This window comes from Vanellus vanellus, assembly GCF_965231255.1.
Source record: "Vanellus vanellus genome assembly, chromosome: 7".
NCBI classification, from domain to species: Eukaryota; Metazoa; Chordata; class Aves; order Charadriiformes; family Charadriidae; genus Vanellus; species Vanellus vanellus.
Genome location: NC_138912.1, coordinates 20282114 through 20298599, shown reverse-complemented (window position 1 = coordinate 20298599; position 16486 = coordinate 20282114). Strand labels below are relative to the sequence as shown.

At 48.9% G+C, this 16486-nt stretch overlaps 1 protein-coding gene across 1 annotated transcript; it reads right to left on the bottom strand.

Moving 5' to 3' along the window:
* Positions 1 to 791: 791 nt before the first annotated feature.
* CXCL12 (C-X-C motif chemokine ligand 12) lies at positions 792 to 16053 on the bottom strand. Its single transcript, XM_082486622.1, has 5 exons — positions 15943 to 16053; positions 10488 to 10605; positions 7066 to 7152; positions 3265 to 3362; positions 792 to 1393 (listed from the first exon to the last, which is right to left on the bottom strand). The coding sequence occupies exons 1-5, from the start codon at positions 16001 to 16003 to the stop codon at positions 1362 to 1364; spliced, it is 396 nt and encodes a 131-aa protein (XP_082342748.1). The 5' UTR covers positions 16004 to 16053; the 3' UTR covers positions 792 to 1361.
* Between the last annotated feature and the right edge of the window lie 433 nt (positions 16054 to 16486).

Here is a 16486-nt window from a genome sequence, read left to right as displayed (position 1 = left end):
GTGCGCACCATAACGTGGTTATCGCAATACTCTAGGCATCTTTCTATACTATATAGCAAAGATATTGCGTATACAGGTGGGAATCGGGAGAAAGAAATTTCTGGCTGAGAGAGAGGATTGATGCAGGAAGTGGTACCCATCTCTGGGTGGACTTTGCAAAGGGAATTCCAGAGGCTATCCTGTTCACCAGCAAACAGGGCCATGACCACTGGTGAACAGTGAGTGTTGGCTTTCATTTCCACACCCAAGAAACACCACTCCTTCCACAAACTGGACAGACCCTCTCTTGCCCCAGGCATCTCTTTTCTCCAAAGACATGGCCAGACATCCTTTTCTAGGTACCTCCAAAGCAATCAAAGGTGTTACCGCCCTCAGGTACCTGTGACTGTTCAGTAGCTGAGGCTACAGCATCGTTGGTCACATGAATGCATCTTCTCCTCCTTCCCTGCAAAGCTAGCCAGGTGAGCTGAAGCCACCTCCTGTTGATGGGTGGGAAGAGACACCTGGTGCGTGGCAGCGTGTCTGACTCCTTCAGCAACTTGCGACCTGATCACGTAGTTAGACCTTTAATAACTCATTGGTTTTTGTGCTAAAATTTGTCATCAGAAACACAGGAACATAGGAAATGCCAGGTGACATCAGATCAGTGTTGTGGCTCCTAATACAAACAACTACTACAAACCAAGTACTAGAACCTTGCAACACCAGATGTGCATTGACCCAGCCACTCATAGCTGTCACCAAGGTCTCTGATCTTGAGAGAAGGGCTTTAGCCCTGTAGCCCCGAGTTTAATCCCTCACCCAAAATACCTATAAATGCCACCCATGCTAACGCTGTTTGCTTTCATCAATGTCTGATGCTTTTTAGCCTTCCTATGTTCTTGGCCTCAACGACTTCTGGAGGCAAGGCGTTCCTCCACTACTTACACAACATCATTGCACTGTACAGTTCATGTCCTTCTAGGTTTAAAACTCCAGGAGACTTGCATGAACCAAAAGAAAGTTAAATAAAGCAAGACCTCTACATAGCAAAGGAAATAAAATATTTTATAATAACATAGGGTTAGTTTAAATTCATATCTGGCCTCAGTGCTAGGTAATAAACCAACCTGTATAAAAACATATTTTTCTCAAATAGTTACATCTTATTATATAAAAATAGCACTGTGAAAGCAAGCCAATCTGTGGAAAAAAAAAAACAAAAACAAAAACAAAACACAAAAAAACCCCGACCGAAAAAAAACCCTTTGGGAATGCATGAAGCGTTGCTTTTGTGCTGCATGATAACAGTGAAATGTATTCATTCCCTAATACTGGTTATCTGCTCTCTGGCTCCTACAGTAAGAAATCCTGTAGACGGCTTACAATGCTTGCCTCTTACATCTTGAACCTCCTGTTGATGAAGAACAGAGTGAAACACTATTAAGGTTTATTTCAGTTGCAAAAGCTTTGATATCAGGCCTAGTCAAACAGCAAATGTGTATCCGGACTAACCCAAAGGCATTTCTTTCGCAGCCCCTCCAACCAGTATTTCCCAAACATTTGGGGGGAAGTTCTCCACAAGGAGCTACTGGGACCCAGAAGGGCAAACCCAGCAATGGGAGTTATTTTGGGCAGGTTGTGCTCATCACAGTTAGTAAGGTGTTCAGACCTAACACAGGAGGAAGGTTGGCTAGGAAGCTTATTCTGGACTTGAAAGCCAGAGAAAAGAATTATTGGTGGGCAAAGAGACTTGGCAAAAACAAAACAAAACAAACAAAAAAAAACAACAGCAGGGAAAGGAGGGATTAATCATTTGTGAGCAGCCCCCATAGTGGGGCAAGTGGCACTGGGAATGCCTCCTCTACCTGCCCCTACCCCACAGAGATCATGGACTGCAGCTCCACAGGGTGCCAGGTCTCTGTGGGGATGGAGGAGCACAGAGGGCAGCTGATGCTCTGCTCTTGTCGGTGTACAGCTCTCACCATGGGGTGGCTGGAGAGCAGAGGCCCCCGAGCATGCTGCCCAGCCAGGAACCATCCCCATGGCTTCCCTGCTCTGGGACCGAACCTGCTGTGAGCAGCTGGGCAGCACGTTACAGCTCGTGGTGACCAGCTGCCCAGTGAAGGTGAGGTGACAGGGAGGGTGAGCAGCCACGTGCTTCACGGTAAATGTGTTAAGTGCAGAGGTAGGGAGCTCAGGGTAGGAGACAGACGAGTCGAGTCTCCCGTGCTCAATGTGAGCATGGTACCCTGGAGGCGCGGTGGGTTAGGCACCACAGCAAAGTGCAAGGACATTGTGTGCAGGGTTCACTCAGAACAAGAAGCCAGTCTGTGCTGGTGGCCTCCACGTTCTGTCTGGTGAGCCCTACTCCTGCTCCAGGCTGACCGTCCTTTTGCAATCTAGATGAGGTCACTAAGGCTGAGTTACAAGTGTCAGCAGGTAAACACCAGGTATTCAAAAACCTTGATGTCCCAGCATGTCTTGTCTAGCCTACAGGATGAGAACAAACATCCCTTTCAGTGCCTGCTGGACAACTAATACTGAGTGACCACAGCCAGGGACAGTTGTGGCTACTCTCAGTGAAGGTAGCCTCAGCAAGCTCATCCAGGCATAAAGAGGATGACTAAGCCATGAGCAAAATTCTTCTCTTTGAAGACGTCTTTTCCAGTATCCCGCACCAGTAATCCTACTTCTTTTGGTGCAGAAAGAAGGGACACACTGCTCTGATAGGAAAAAAACAACTGGGACATCAAGAGCATTGGCATATGGAACACCGTTCTCTGGGACTTGCCTAGCTTCTCCCATAGGAGAGGTGTCAACCAGTCACCAATGCACCAAATCATGTTGTGACCACCCAGTGCTGCATTCGTCATTAAAAAACACCAGTGACAAATTCACAGTTGTTATTTATAGTTTAACTCTGTCAGTTTGGTATTGGAGGGAAATGGGCAGCTAAAAGAAATAGGGCTTCCAAATCTTTACCCTGCTTTGACTTTGGCTTTGCTTCGGGGTTATTTTGGCCTCTTTGGATGTCCATTTTCCCATCTGTAAAATGGGAAAAATTTCCCACCTCTGCTGTGGCTGAACTTTTCCCCTGTTTTAAGAGTTTTATCTATGTAAAACCCCTTTTCAGGGAGGGTACAGATGTTACGCTCAACAAATATGGGGAAAAATGGAGGTCTGTACAGGCTAATATATTTGCCCAAGGTCACATAGGATGGTCAGTGGAAGAGCAGGGACTTGAACCTGAGGTATCCCAGCTCAGAAACTAATGCCTCCTACCATTCTTTCTCCCTGGAGACTTTAGTGGTGTTGCACGGGAAGGGCAGAGTGGGCCCCGTTTCTTCTGTTGCTTTTTTTTATGAGTGCGATGACGTGGTCTAAATTAAAAGAAAAATACAAAAAGACTGCCATAAATTATCCACATACAAAGGCCTTTTTCACATTTATCCTATGGCCCCTTCACATCTTGCCTGCAGGGTGCAAATGATGATAACATCCCCTTTCATATACCCTCTGCCTCAGAGGAACGCTAGGCAAATGAAAGTGCCCTGGTGACAGGATATTTGCAAATTCTGAGGCCTTAACAACTCTTTTCCCCAAAACACCGAAGCCTCCCCAAATGCCCGCCGGAGCTTGTCATCCAGGAGCCTCACCATCTGCACAGCCCCCCCGAGGTACAAGGAAAGCAGGGGGGCGGCTGGATTTCTGGCTTCCCACCCAGTATTCCCACTGACATTAACAGGGACCTATGGGATTTGTGGTCATTCGGTGCCTTAAAATGAGGTTGTGAAGATGTTCGCCTACATTGTCCACCACCATGTGGGATATTCACCCAGCGCACACTCAGTGGAGTACCGGGAGCCAGTTGTTTTGGCATCTTGCAATTCAGCCCTTATTTACAGATGAGGTCAGAAATTCGGAAGAGCTGCCACACCGGGGTTTACAAGCACTATGGAGGAAAGGCGGCAGCAGGGCTTGGCTCATATCACAGCCAGCCCCTAAAAGTTGGGAGTTTCCTTTCCTTTCTCCCAGCGGGCTCAAGGGAAAGGTTTTTCCTATTTGACTTTGTTCTCTTCTCCAGATCCATCAGCTCTCTCGTCTATGCCAGCAGTAGCCGCTGAGCCTAATGGACTCCAGCACCTCGAGCTGAGGGGACGTTCTGAGGTGGGACTATATTAACGTGACGACGGACAAGCAAGGATCATTCTCTGCTTTCTGCTTACTCTGCAAGGGACTGATTTTGCATATCCTTGCGTGAAGGGAGAGGGAAAGGCAGTCAATGTACTGTAAATGATGACTGGGATTGCCTGGAAGTGATAAAGGATTTGTTAGCTATTTCAAGAAAGGACTGATTTGCCCCTTGTCTATAAAATGGATGAATGTTGCATGATGTTGGCCACAGCAGCTGCACAATGATTTTTAAAGCCAGTTAAGGAATTTGGTTTCCTGACAGCCTGAATGTATTTTACTGATGTCTCGTAAGTGTATATATTACATGGAGATGTGATGAATACAAAGCAATAATAAAGGCTAAGCAGAATTAGCGAGCAAAATAATTCCCTACTAAAAACCATCTCTGGTTTCACAATCAACTGCATTGGACTCCTATATTCTATGAATTTTTCTTTGCCCTTAGCTGCAGATTATAATACAGAAGATACTCTTACAGGAAGCACTGGTATAGATTAAGATGTCTTGACACTTTGGATTTTACTTAAGCAATTACAAGAGCCCTTTCTACAAAACGTATTGATTTTATTCCAGAAAAATAAATTCCCATGTACAATTGGGTTTTCATAACATGAAACAATTAGCCATTTTATTGCTAGTGCATATAGGGTAATGTCACATTTCATACAATTTCAGTACAAGTGAAAAAATATAATATATGGCTGATTGAAATTGATAGCTACATTAACATTTATAGATCTATATAGATTTATTTTACAAGCTGTTAGTAGTTTAGAGGGATATCGGTGTTTTAAACTACCAACATTCATATGGCTCCAATTCAAATATATGAATTGTTTGATGCGCTATAAATATATTCCAAAGTACATTTCATTGAAGAAGTCAAAGCTGTGCACTAAAATATATCAAAAACATGCCTTGTGAAAATGCTAGAGACAGAGCCCTGACTGTCTGTGGAGCATGAAAATGCCACTGGTGCTAGCATTACTAGTTGGAAAATGAAAATAATGCCATGATTACAGGATTAGGTGATGGAGATACATGCTTTCTGTCATCTTATTTCATAGAGCTGGGACCAAATTCTCTTCTGTTACTCAACGTAAACCAGGATGAAATCCACCCAATTAGCAGAAATCCTTCTGGATTAGCGTTAGGTAAACAAAACCCAGAATCTGGCTGGAGATCAGGCACGAGCTTACTGGTTTCAGTAGAGCTGGGCCCGGATCTTCACCGGTGGAAGTGAGAGCAGAACGTGTTCCAGCTGAGTTGTTCCCCTAAGTCAGGCGGGCAGGATGTGTGCACATAATCACATTTGCCCAACCCCACAAATTTTTTAAGTGCCTCCCAAGTTTCAGGTCTTATGAACAGCACCGAGGGCTTCACTGGGGATGACAACAAACAGAAACTTAGGCAGGGGCTTGAAAATTTTCCCAAGTTGGAAAACAAAGTAGCCCAAGGCCCTAGGATAGCCAGCATGGGCCACATCCCACTCTTAGGTTCAGTTGTGCCTAAATCCAAAGCCATCCTGGCAGCATTAACCTGGATTACCTCTGCAGAGAATTTGCCCAAAGGACAAGAGGGCTGAGTGGTGGCAGCAAAGAAGGCACTGAGCATCGGATGAGATGGGAAGAGGTATCAGGGCTGGAATCACAGTCAGTTTGTTAGCTTCCTTCTCTCCTCCTCCTCCTCAATTTTGCCCCAGTGTGGTCCCAAAAGGGCCACATGGAGAAATCTCTCTGCCTCTGGTAGCATTTCTCCCCTTGTTTGTTGTAAAAATACAGGGGAACAAAGACTTTTTCTTTTTTAACTCCAGCCCTTGTTTGGCAGATGCATTTGCAAAGCGGAACAGCGGAGGGCATTCAGCTACCTGTACTGCCTCGCATCTGCCCCGGGGCCATACCCTTCCCCACGTTTCTCCAAGAATGTATTGTTTCTGCGAATGACTGGATTCCAGCCCTGCTTTCACCCTACAGATGCAGGGGGGGGCAAGGTTCAGTACGGTTACAGCGCAGTTACTGAGGGGTGGGAATGTGGTGGCAAGGGTGGGAGGGATACTGAGTGCACAGGTAGGCTTGCTGGCCAAAATGCCACTCATGGATCAATCTGGATCAATCGCAGAGGCCTGGGCAAGCAAGGAAAGGCTTTGTACCATCACTCGTCTCATCTTCCATCCCAGGAAGGCTGGAGCCCTCCCTTACACAGGTATATTCTCTGTGCTGCTCTTGCTCGCCATAAAATTGAACTGAGATACGCTGTGTCCACCTCAGGGTAGCCATGATCACCCGCTTTCAAGGGGAATAAAAATAGATTTTAAAAGTCTGAACTTGCCACAAGTCTGAATTTGCCACGTATGGCTGGTTTTCCCCCGCCCTTGTGGAAGAGCCTTATTCATGGCAGCGCATCTTGCCTTGGCCGATATTAATAGCACTCCGCACTGGCCAGCAGAGAAACAATTTTTAGCACTAAGACCTCCTAAAGCCTCAGCTGCCTGTGCAAACAGACCCCAGTGTAACATGGAAAAGGGGCTCTAAAGAAACTGGAACAATACAGATTTTGAAGTAACTGTAGTTTGACTTGGGGAAGGGGTGGCATAAAGGAAGCATTTTCCTTGGGAGAACGGCTTTTTTTAAAAAAAGGATGAGTTGGGGACCCCAGAACAGATTTGTTAGGATAGATTTTGCCTCAAACCCTGGCAAAACTCTTTGTTTAACATTTAGGATATACTAGAAGCTGTCGCTTTAATACAGACTAGGTCAACTCCAAACCCATCTTCAAAACAGTATCTGATTCCACGAGTACTTTGTCCACACGGTAAAAGCCAGCCCTTAATGTTCTACCCTTTAATAACTCGGGATGTTAGCTGTTAAGTCCATTTGTCTCTTGCCTTACTTGTTTAAAGCTTTCTCCAGATATTCCTGGATCCACTTTAACTTGGGATCAATGCACACTTGCTTGCTGTTGCTCTTGAGCCTTGCACTGCCAAAGGAGAAAAGTCAGAGTGAGTCTAGTGTGCGATGCTCCTCAGCCCACCCCCACCCCCAGATGCCTTATTTTGCACAGAGATTTGCGATTCCACTAGGGAGGGTACCTTGGGTGTCAGTGCTGCTCTCAGTTCACCCATGAAGAGGATGGGTTATCCCTGCCATCCTCAAGGCAGCTATCATAAATATCCCTGGGTTCAAAGCACTGGTACAATTTGTGCCCTTTGATGCCAATTCTTGTCATCTGTACTTGTACGCACATGGGGGTGGGACAGATACAGAATTTAAATCTGAGTTTTCCAGCTCATACCTGGGCTGTTATGACTTCAGTGCTGGGAACAGCTAATTTTCATTTGGAAATAAGGGTAAATTTGGTAAGTGGAAATTTGCTAAATATAGGTTATTTTTTGCAAGGAATTACTTAAGAACAACTTTCAGATTCAATGCAAAACTGAAGTTGCATGTGTTTTGAGGACAGCCACCAAACCATACCTCTTGGATGCTCTGAAAGGGTCCGGTCACTTTTTTTGTTTTATACAAGACCAAACAAACAGGTCGGTGCAGGGAGACAACTGGAAGTACCATAGCGCCAGGGGCAAGTTTTCCCTCATGTGTTCACTCAGCACTGGAAACAAAAGTAGAAACCCCCTGAGGGGTTTCTCCTGGATGTCCAAGCTGTGCTTTTCAAACCAGACTGTTCAGCTAATCTGAATTCCCTGCGAATTTGGCATTTGGGCTATCTGCGTCTTTCATACAAAAGCAGGATAAAAAACTTTGCACCCGCATCAGCAGGTCTCACCCTCCAGGGATCTCAGGGCCTCTTGAGAGTGCTGTGATCTCCCGGGTTCCCCAAAGCCCCCTGCCTCTGCCCCAGCTGCTCGGAAATTTCCCCTTAAACAGCCTGCCTGCCGTGCAAAAGTGCCAAGAACAGCAATTTCATGGAAATGCCCGTAGGAATAAGTTCAGTACTCGTTTAAGCATTTTGCTGGATGGAAGCCAAAGTGTCCCCTGCTTTATAAAATGAAATCTGCAGGATATAAAACTATGGCGTAAGAAATAACAGGTCAAAAAATGCTCCTCGGTCTGATGTTATGCAACAACATAGTTGTAACATAAACACATCGAAGATCCAGCCTTGCGTGCCCTGCGCCAATAGAGAGATGAATGGGCCTAATTCATATTTTCCTTATAGCGGTGCCAAGCTGGAGTATTTCCAGGGAAGTGATACCAACAGAGAATAAGAATGGATTTGCTGATGTTAGCAACGCCTGGGAACTCTTGAGCTGGCCTCGCAGGGTACAGAACCACAAACACACATACCCATCCTCCAGCCACATGCAATGCAATTCCTCTCACCTAATATTAAGACGTTGGTTTTTTTAGACATTTATTTCTGAGCCTGTCAGCCCCTACTCCTTGTATAGCCACAGCAGAGATCCAGGCAATTGTATGGAGTCTTAATCTGAACTGGTTCGGGTGTCTACTTTAGGATGAAATTATTTGCATGCTAAAAATGCCTATTTCCCTGTACTGAAAAGCAGGGAATTTAGGATGGGCTTTGTAGAAGTAGACATTGACAGAGGAGATTTCTGGATTTGGAGAGATTACTTCCCATACAACCAAAGACAAAAGCCTGCTCTTAGGATTTTTGTTCAGCTACAATTCCCCTCAACCATGAAGGGGAATGTACTTCTGAAAAAAAAAAAAAAAAACAAACAAGATCTTTCCTTGAAACTATGATTTCACTGAAATTCTCTATTCCTGAAAATGGTAGCTTTTAAGTTACTTACACCTAAGTAACTTTTTAAGTACCTTACTTTTTAAAGTAACAGAAACATGGGGAACTATAGGTTCATGTGTTCTGGGTACCACTAAATCACGTTGCAAACAAACACATTTGGGCCAAGAATGGACAAGAACATGAGCTGTTTGCATTTCTGCATTTCATGCTCTTATCTCCCTCTAACGACTATGATCCCACGTTAATTAAGAGATAGATGTATACTCTATCCTGTCTTAAATGCCTGTCATTTTCTTGAAACTACTCCAGAAAATTCTAAATCCTCCACAAAGCCTTAATGCTGGGACCTTTCTGACATCCACTGACAGTCCCAGAGCACAAATCCGTACACTATTGCACTTTGGATGCTTGCCTCCAAAATAGTTTATAGGTAGAGATCAGTTAGTCACAGCTGGTTTTGCCATTTTTGTGAAAGAAAATAATTTCTCAGCTGAATCTTACATTTTTCTCACTGTCCTGCACCAAATCCTAAGACAGAAGCACACATGAGGAAATGAGTACGGTCTACCCAGAGCGGTTTAAAAAATAAAAAATCATATGAGTAAAACCTAGTTCATGAATGGATACACACTCTTCAATATATCTGTATGTTCCTGAGAAATCTTGTGAAACCACATCAATTTTCTGAGTGCAGAAGTGTTTTGGATGACAAAGAATGGACTTCCACAGCATTTAAGTTGCAACGGGAAGAGCCTGACACGGATGGAAGACAGAACTACTGATGGGAGCACTGCACAGAAACCCTGTTTAGTCACTGGGACCTTATTACAGAGGTCAACAGATGTTGATGGTAGTAGGGCTCCCTTGCTATGAAGACGGATGGTATTTTTTTTCTTCTGAAGGCTTTGAATTTTGGGAGAGGAGGGAGCGGGTCACCCATGAACAAATGAACCAAAAAGACCTTCCTAAACCCCCTCCACACACACACAAATCTACAACCCCATTTTTCCTGAAAAACGGTGTTTCTTTTTCAGCAAAAAAAATGAAGGGGTTATTTTCCATTGGGAACCCATCATGTCTGTCCTGCTGTGATCTGTGATTTACTGAAGTCAGTCACTGCCTGGTGTGTCCCTAGATCAGGCCAGCACATGTTCAGGATCTGTACCTCCTGTGAAGGCTACACGAAATCCAGGAATTCCTTTTGCTTGTTTGGCTCCTCTCTATGGAGAAGTGGAGCATTAGAAGACTCAGAACATTTTAAAATCTTTTCCCCAGGGTGTGAAGCTCCACATCCAAGGCAACGGACAGCCTGTCTGACATTCCTGCTCACATACCCACGGGGGAACAGGACATGGGATGACATAGTCACAGGGAGATCACAGAGGTAGAACACAGCTGGGAAACATCTAGCTGGGCTCCTTTGTGTGGAGTAAGGCAGGGTCCAGCTGACGCATGGGGTGAAGAGATGAATTGGAAATCACCTCATGAAACACAGACCAAACTGCAGCCACCAAAGCACGAACCAGCTCTGTGACTCTTCTTTTTGACACCTGAGATTTGTACCCCGCTGAAAAGAGTAAGAGACTTACACAATCTGAAGTGAGCAGTTGGGTGTGGAGAGGATTTTGAGGTGCTTAATGTTGGCTCTTGCCACGTTGCTCTCGTAGAATCGACAGGGGCATCGGTAAGTCAGGCTGACGGGTTTCTCTGCGGGACACAGGGAGAGAAAGGACACGTTACTCCCTCTGGCTCCCGGTCAGCAGCACAGCTACACGGAGCAGGGCTGACAGAAACTCCCTCCAAATATGCAGGCGAAAAAAAAGCAATAGCAAAGCTGTAGCTTTGGCAGAGCATTTGCCCACAGCTCACGGCACAATCCTTTTACCCCAGTACCCAGCCTTTCAATCCCGGTGCGTGGGATTTTGGAAGACAAAAGAAGAGGGAGAGAAAATGGAGATAAGTAAAGAAGAAGAGATTAGAATAAGGAGCCGCTCCATTGTGCAGGGATGCTCCTGGTAATTAGACAAGATAAAGGCCAAAAAAGGAGGCACTTGTCCTCAGTGTTGTTCTTGCCAAATGATTTTGACCCGGGGCCAAATTAGAAGGTAGCCAGAAGAAAGCGATGAATTCCAAAGAGTTCAGATCAAAACGGCTCGGCTCAGGTGCAAGCTTTTCACGGGGGACTTACTGGCCAGAGAAAAGCCCCGAGTCTTTCGGGCTTTCCCAGGGCCCAGCAGCTGACCTTTCCCACTGCAGCCAACCTTTACTCCCAGCCGAGATATTCGCAGGAGGACATGCGACTCGGAGACGCGAGATCACAGCGGTTTTGCGGGAGAGATTTGGAATCTTTTCAACTCCCAGCCTGTGGCAAAGTAACGGCAAGCCAGGAGACAGTTATCAGTGTGCTCCCCATATACTAATCGGGGACAACGAGACTGGATGAGACTCTTGTCACTGGCATCGCGAGGGACAGAATTAAGTTTAGCCCCCCAGGCTAAAAAATCAGCAATGAATATGCATGCAGAGCTGAGAAAAGCAGCCTGGCTCTCCCCACAGCCTCTGGTGCAGTCCTTCTGCCACCCGATGTCTCCACGGAAGAACTTAATTACAGGCAACCAAGTGCACATAAATAAGGTCCTGACTCTCAATGTAAGCTTCAAAGCCCCGTGCACCATAAAATACAAACACAGAAGCCTCGCCTGGAAGTCGAGAAAGAGCTGCTTAAGATTTTAAACAATTTCCCAGTGGAGTGGTTTCTACCCTCTGGGAGGAATTAAATTCATACACCTAACCCATAAGGTCTGGCTCATGCTGTAGATGGTCAGATCTGTATCTGACAGGGCTTTAGATGCCACATGGCAATCTGATGCCCTGTTTATTTAGCTACACAGGAGCACTAGCAGCATCCAAACCCAGTTCCCTTAAAGGCAGATGGAGAGCTAAAGAGCAGGGAAAGGCTTGGAATCCCTGAACTGCCATCTAGGAAGGTGAGAAAAGAGTCAGCTTTTCAAAGTGCAGCTGATCTGCATATATTGCAAATTTACCAATGCCTGTCTCTAGCACATATAACCACAGACAACACGGTGAAATTACCCTGTCCTCAGGAGGGAAAACCCTTTTTGCCAAGTGCCTCTACCAAGAGATGAGCCAGAATCAGATCCCACAGGCTGATGGGCAGAGAGGAATTCATAAGAGCAGAGTTCCTCCGGATTCACACCAGGATCTGGACTGTAAGTTAACAAAATTGGAGGACGCTTTCTATCAGTTTTATGCCAGTCCAAACAGTGATATCATCTATGAGTTAATAAATGGGAGGAGAAACTCCCATGTGCAGGGGGAGGAGGAAGGAGGGCTGCAGGGTGAGCCTTGTGAACATACACCAGACTGGCTAGTGCTAATGTGGAAGGGAAGGAGAAAGGTGCAAGGATTTCCCACTGCAAATCTGTGCCTGACAGCTACACATTGGTGAGTTTGTACTGGAAAGGGAGGCTGAAATTGAATGCCGTCATACAACAACACTCAGCACAGCTGCGGTGGAAGTGTCTCTGCAAGGTTGTACCAAAGTTTAAGCAAGCTTTACCCTAAACAACACGCAAGAGACGAACTGTTCAGATCTATGATTCGAGAATGCAATCCTGTCCTCTCTGAGACTGGGAGAAGGACTTTCAATCCCATCCCACCTGAAATCAGGAGCAGAGAATGTTTAACCATGACTAAACATGTCTGTGAGTCCCAAAATTGTTTCCTGCCCAAGAAAGGGGATCCAGCACAGCAAGGAAGAGGGGAAGCCCCAGCATTCAGTGTTCTTCTGTCACCCCAATGCAAGATGGAATGACGACTCCCCTCCCAGCACAAGAATCCCTTTGGCGTTTCTGTCCCCCTTGCTTGGTGATCTGCAACAGGCACTGAGCACCAGGCAGCGGCAGGACAGACACCGGGTGAGCTCTCAGCATCACTAACAGGGAAGCAACATCTCCTGTCATTGCCCTTCCAGCGCTCTGACTCCGAGAGCTTGGCTGGGGTTCACTCTGCTCTCCACAAGGCTGAAAACCAGGGAAAAATAGTACGTGTGGCATTTCCCAACACATGAACCCTTATCATCCTAAAGTAGGAGGGGGAATGGGACATAATCTGGGAAGGGAAGATTGCTGGTCTCACCCCGAGGCTGACAAACACTTCTTCCTTATCTTATTTCAAAATTTGAAACAAATTGTTCCATGCACAGTACAGCTGATTCAGCCAATTATTCTACAGGTTTGCACTGTAGAAGTGAATGCTTTGTGGGTTCTCTGATGTCTAATAAACACCGAGCACAAGCTGAAGCCATTCTCTCAGTAGGACAAATTAGTACGGTCTGTTAATTGAACTGTTACATGAAAACACCAGTTTTCATGAAGCTGATGGTACATAAAGCTTTTGAGACCCTTATCTGTCTGGCACATTTGGTTAAAATGGTTGAATATAGTCAAAAGTTACAGAAGAGCCAGACACTATTCAGACATCTCAATGTCATTCCTTCTGCCTTATTTCTTTAGACAAAAAGAAAAAGAAAACGTTTCTTTTGGTCTCAGCTAGAAGGGTTCTTGGGTTTGGGTGTTGGTTTTTTGGGTTTGTTGTTTGTTTGGTTTTTTTTTTTTAATAAGTAGTTTTACTGTTTTCTAACTCAAAGCTGAGTTTTGCTGGCTCTGAACACCCACTTCTGCTGGCAAAATCTCTCTAGAGACAAAGTGCTCACAAAAATCTCCCTCACAGAGTGGTGACTTTGCAAGGCTGGACAGTACCTATTTCACCCCGCAGGGATCTGCCTTGCCTCACCCACACTGGAACCGGACAGTAAGGGAACAAGTGAATTGCCAGTTCTGCTGCAAAGTTACCATCAGTAACTTGCTGTGTGGGCTGGGAAGCTCTGCGCTTTTGAATAGCGAGGGAAGCTATACCCAGGCAAGCAGGCTGGTCATGAACAGACAAAATGTTTGATAGAAGCATTTTACTCTTGTTCGTGCAAAGGTGCATTGAGGGATAGCAACCTTTTAAGCCTAGAACAGCTCAATTTCCTTGGGGAGCGAGGCTGTGATAGGCAGACACAGCTTTACAGGGGTGGCTCGGAAGAATTCACAGCTGACCTGCCCTGAGAGCACTACATGACGTGCAAAAAAGTAGGCAAAAAACTTCACTCTTCTCACTGTAAGCCGGTGGAGTCTCTCTCCTTACACTAGGTTGTCTCCAACCCTTTTAAGCCATTTCCTTACACAAGTAGCCAGGTCCTGGACACGGTTACCCTGCCATAAAGATACCCACTGCCGTTTGCTAAGGAGCGCTGCCGGGCAGGGAGCAAAGCGAGGTGCAGCCGGGCAGCTCTGCCACCCCCCCGGCCCTGTGCTCAGCGCTGCCGGCAGGAAGGCGAGGAGACGGGGAGCCCCCGGGAGTCCCCGGTCCCCGACTCCCGCTCCTCCTGGTCCAGGTCGCAGCCCCGGTGCGGGCCGGCAGCGCTGCCCCAGCTCGCTCCAGACCCACACTGGAGGGCGAGGGGAGCCCGCTCTGGGTAGCCGTGCATCGGCCGGGTCCGGTCCCCGGGCGCTGTGCGCTCCGCGGGGCTGGCGAGGGGCGAGGGGCCGGCGCTGGCCCCGCCACCCGCGACTCCCTATGTTTGCCTTCGCAACCGGCGCGCTCGCTTCGCAGCCCGCAGCCCCAGCGCGGCGGGGGCCAGAGCCCACCCGGGCGGGTCTCCCTGCTGGAGTCCCTCTGGGACAGTGCTCGCCCCGTGCGGGCTTTTCGTGCCCTTCACCGGGACCGGGGTTGCTGCTGGAACAGTGCTGTGGAAAGGCACCGGCGAAATTATCGGGAGCAATTAACTCTCTCAGGCGAAACAAAGAGGGCACCGGAGGGCATCCTCTGCCGCCCTGGGTGGAGAACACCCAAGTTTCGGTCGCCAGAATGGGAGAATAAGACGGGAGCGGAGGATTGAAAGGGCGCTCGTTACCTAGCCAGAGAGCTTTCGATGAGGGGACAAAAGGTGACAAATCCCTGCCAGGCGAGAAGCCAGCCGCAGGAGGAGCTCCCGGGAGATGCCCAGAGGCTGCGGGCAGGACCCTCGCCCCGCCACGCGTGGGGAATGCGGCTTTCCCCGCGCCGTCGCCGCTCCCCCGCGGCACCGGGCTCCCCCGCCGCCCGCGGGACGCGGGGCAAGAGGCGCAGGTTGCCGCGGTCTCCGGGGCTGTCCGCACCCGGCGGCTCCCACGGCGGACAGCCGGCGAGCAAGCCGGCCAGCTGCCGCTGCGGCCGGGCACCGGGGGTGACACGCGGGACCGCGGTGCCCGGCGTGGGGCGGGCGGGCTGTGAGGCGGCGCTGCGGGGAGGACAGCCGCCGTGTGGCTGCCTTGGCGACAAATGCCGCGGCTGGGGGGCTCGCCGGCTGCCAGCCCGCGCTTCCCCGGTCCTCTCCTCAGTGCACCTCCCCGCGCCCCCCCGAAACCTCTCCGTGCACCCTCGCCGGGGGTGCGGTGAATTCCTGCCGAGTGACCACGTTGGCTCGGCTCTGCCCTGATCGAGGGAAGATAGATCACGACAGAGGACAGAAAAGGAACCGAACAACCGCCTGTTTCTCATTTCTCCTAACTTTTAGGGTTGTTTTTTTTTTTTTTTAAAGGGGAAATCGATACGCGTATTTTGCAACCAAACCGCCTCCCTGCAGACCGAGCGCTGCTGAAAGTCTTCCCCCAGCCGATTTCAATCTGGGATAAGTTTGGCAACGAGGACCGCTTCGACCAGCCTTCTTTTGAAAAAAAGCGAGGGAGGGAAGGAAGGAGGGGGGGGGGCGAGGCTGCCCGCTGCCAGCTCACCCAGCTATCGCTCGGGGCTCGCCAGACGCGCACATCTGAGCCGCGGCAGTAGCCACAGCCGGGCGAGCTGCGGGGAGAAGGGGGGATGAGCGGGGGTTTCCGCGGGAGCGTAACTCCCGGCCGGGCTCCCCGGCGCCCGCAGCAGCAGCGGTGCAAGCGGCGAGCAGGCGGGGAGAGCGGCGGCGAGCAGGCAAAGCTCACTTACCCTCCGAGAGGGAGATGATGGCCAGGGCGAAGGCGAGGAGAGCCAGGGCTCGGAGGTCCATGCTGGGGCGACTGGTGGGGCGCGGGGCAGGCGCTGGACTGCTCGTCCCGGTGGCTGCGGCTCTCTGCTGGAGTCCCCTCCTCCCCTCCCTCTATAGAGGGGCCGGGACCGCCGGGGCTGGGGGAGGGGAGCCAGGGGGAGTAGCTAGCCTATGATTTATTGCCCGTGGCATGTTATTACATCCTTCCTCTGTTAAAAATGCTTGGAAAGGAACCAAAAGAGCGAGGGCTCCTCTCTTCGCTCCGTCAGCCCGGCAGCCTTCCCCCAGGCAGACCGCTTGCCCCAGCAGCCCCGCGACCCCAGCCCCCCCCCCGCCCTAGGGGCGGCAGCGGCCGTGCGCTCCCCCCGGGGGTCCCCCCCGCATCGCGGCTCGGGGCTGCAGCGGGGAGCCGGGATCACGGTCACTCCATCCAGCCCGGACCGGGAGGAGAAAGTTTCCTCACCAAACTATGCCAGCCCTGGTCCCTTCTGGGCACCCGGGCCC

Bases quoted from the DNA above. Each gene is read 5' to 3' on its own strand.
- CXCL12 (XM_082486622.1), bottom strand. From the start codon at position 16,003: ATGGACCTCCGAGCCCTGGCTCTCCTCGCCTTCGCCCTGGCCATCATC. The intron at 7,153-10,487 runs GTAAGTCTCTTA...CTCCTTTGGCAG, and splicing joins AACTGCTCACTTCAGATTGT to TGCAAGGCTCAAGAGCAACA. The intron at 1,394-3,264 runs GTAGGAGGCATT...CTTCATCAACAG, and splicing joins GTCTCCAGGGAGAAAGAATG to GAGGTTCAAGATGTAAGAGG.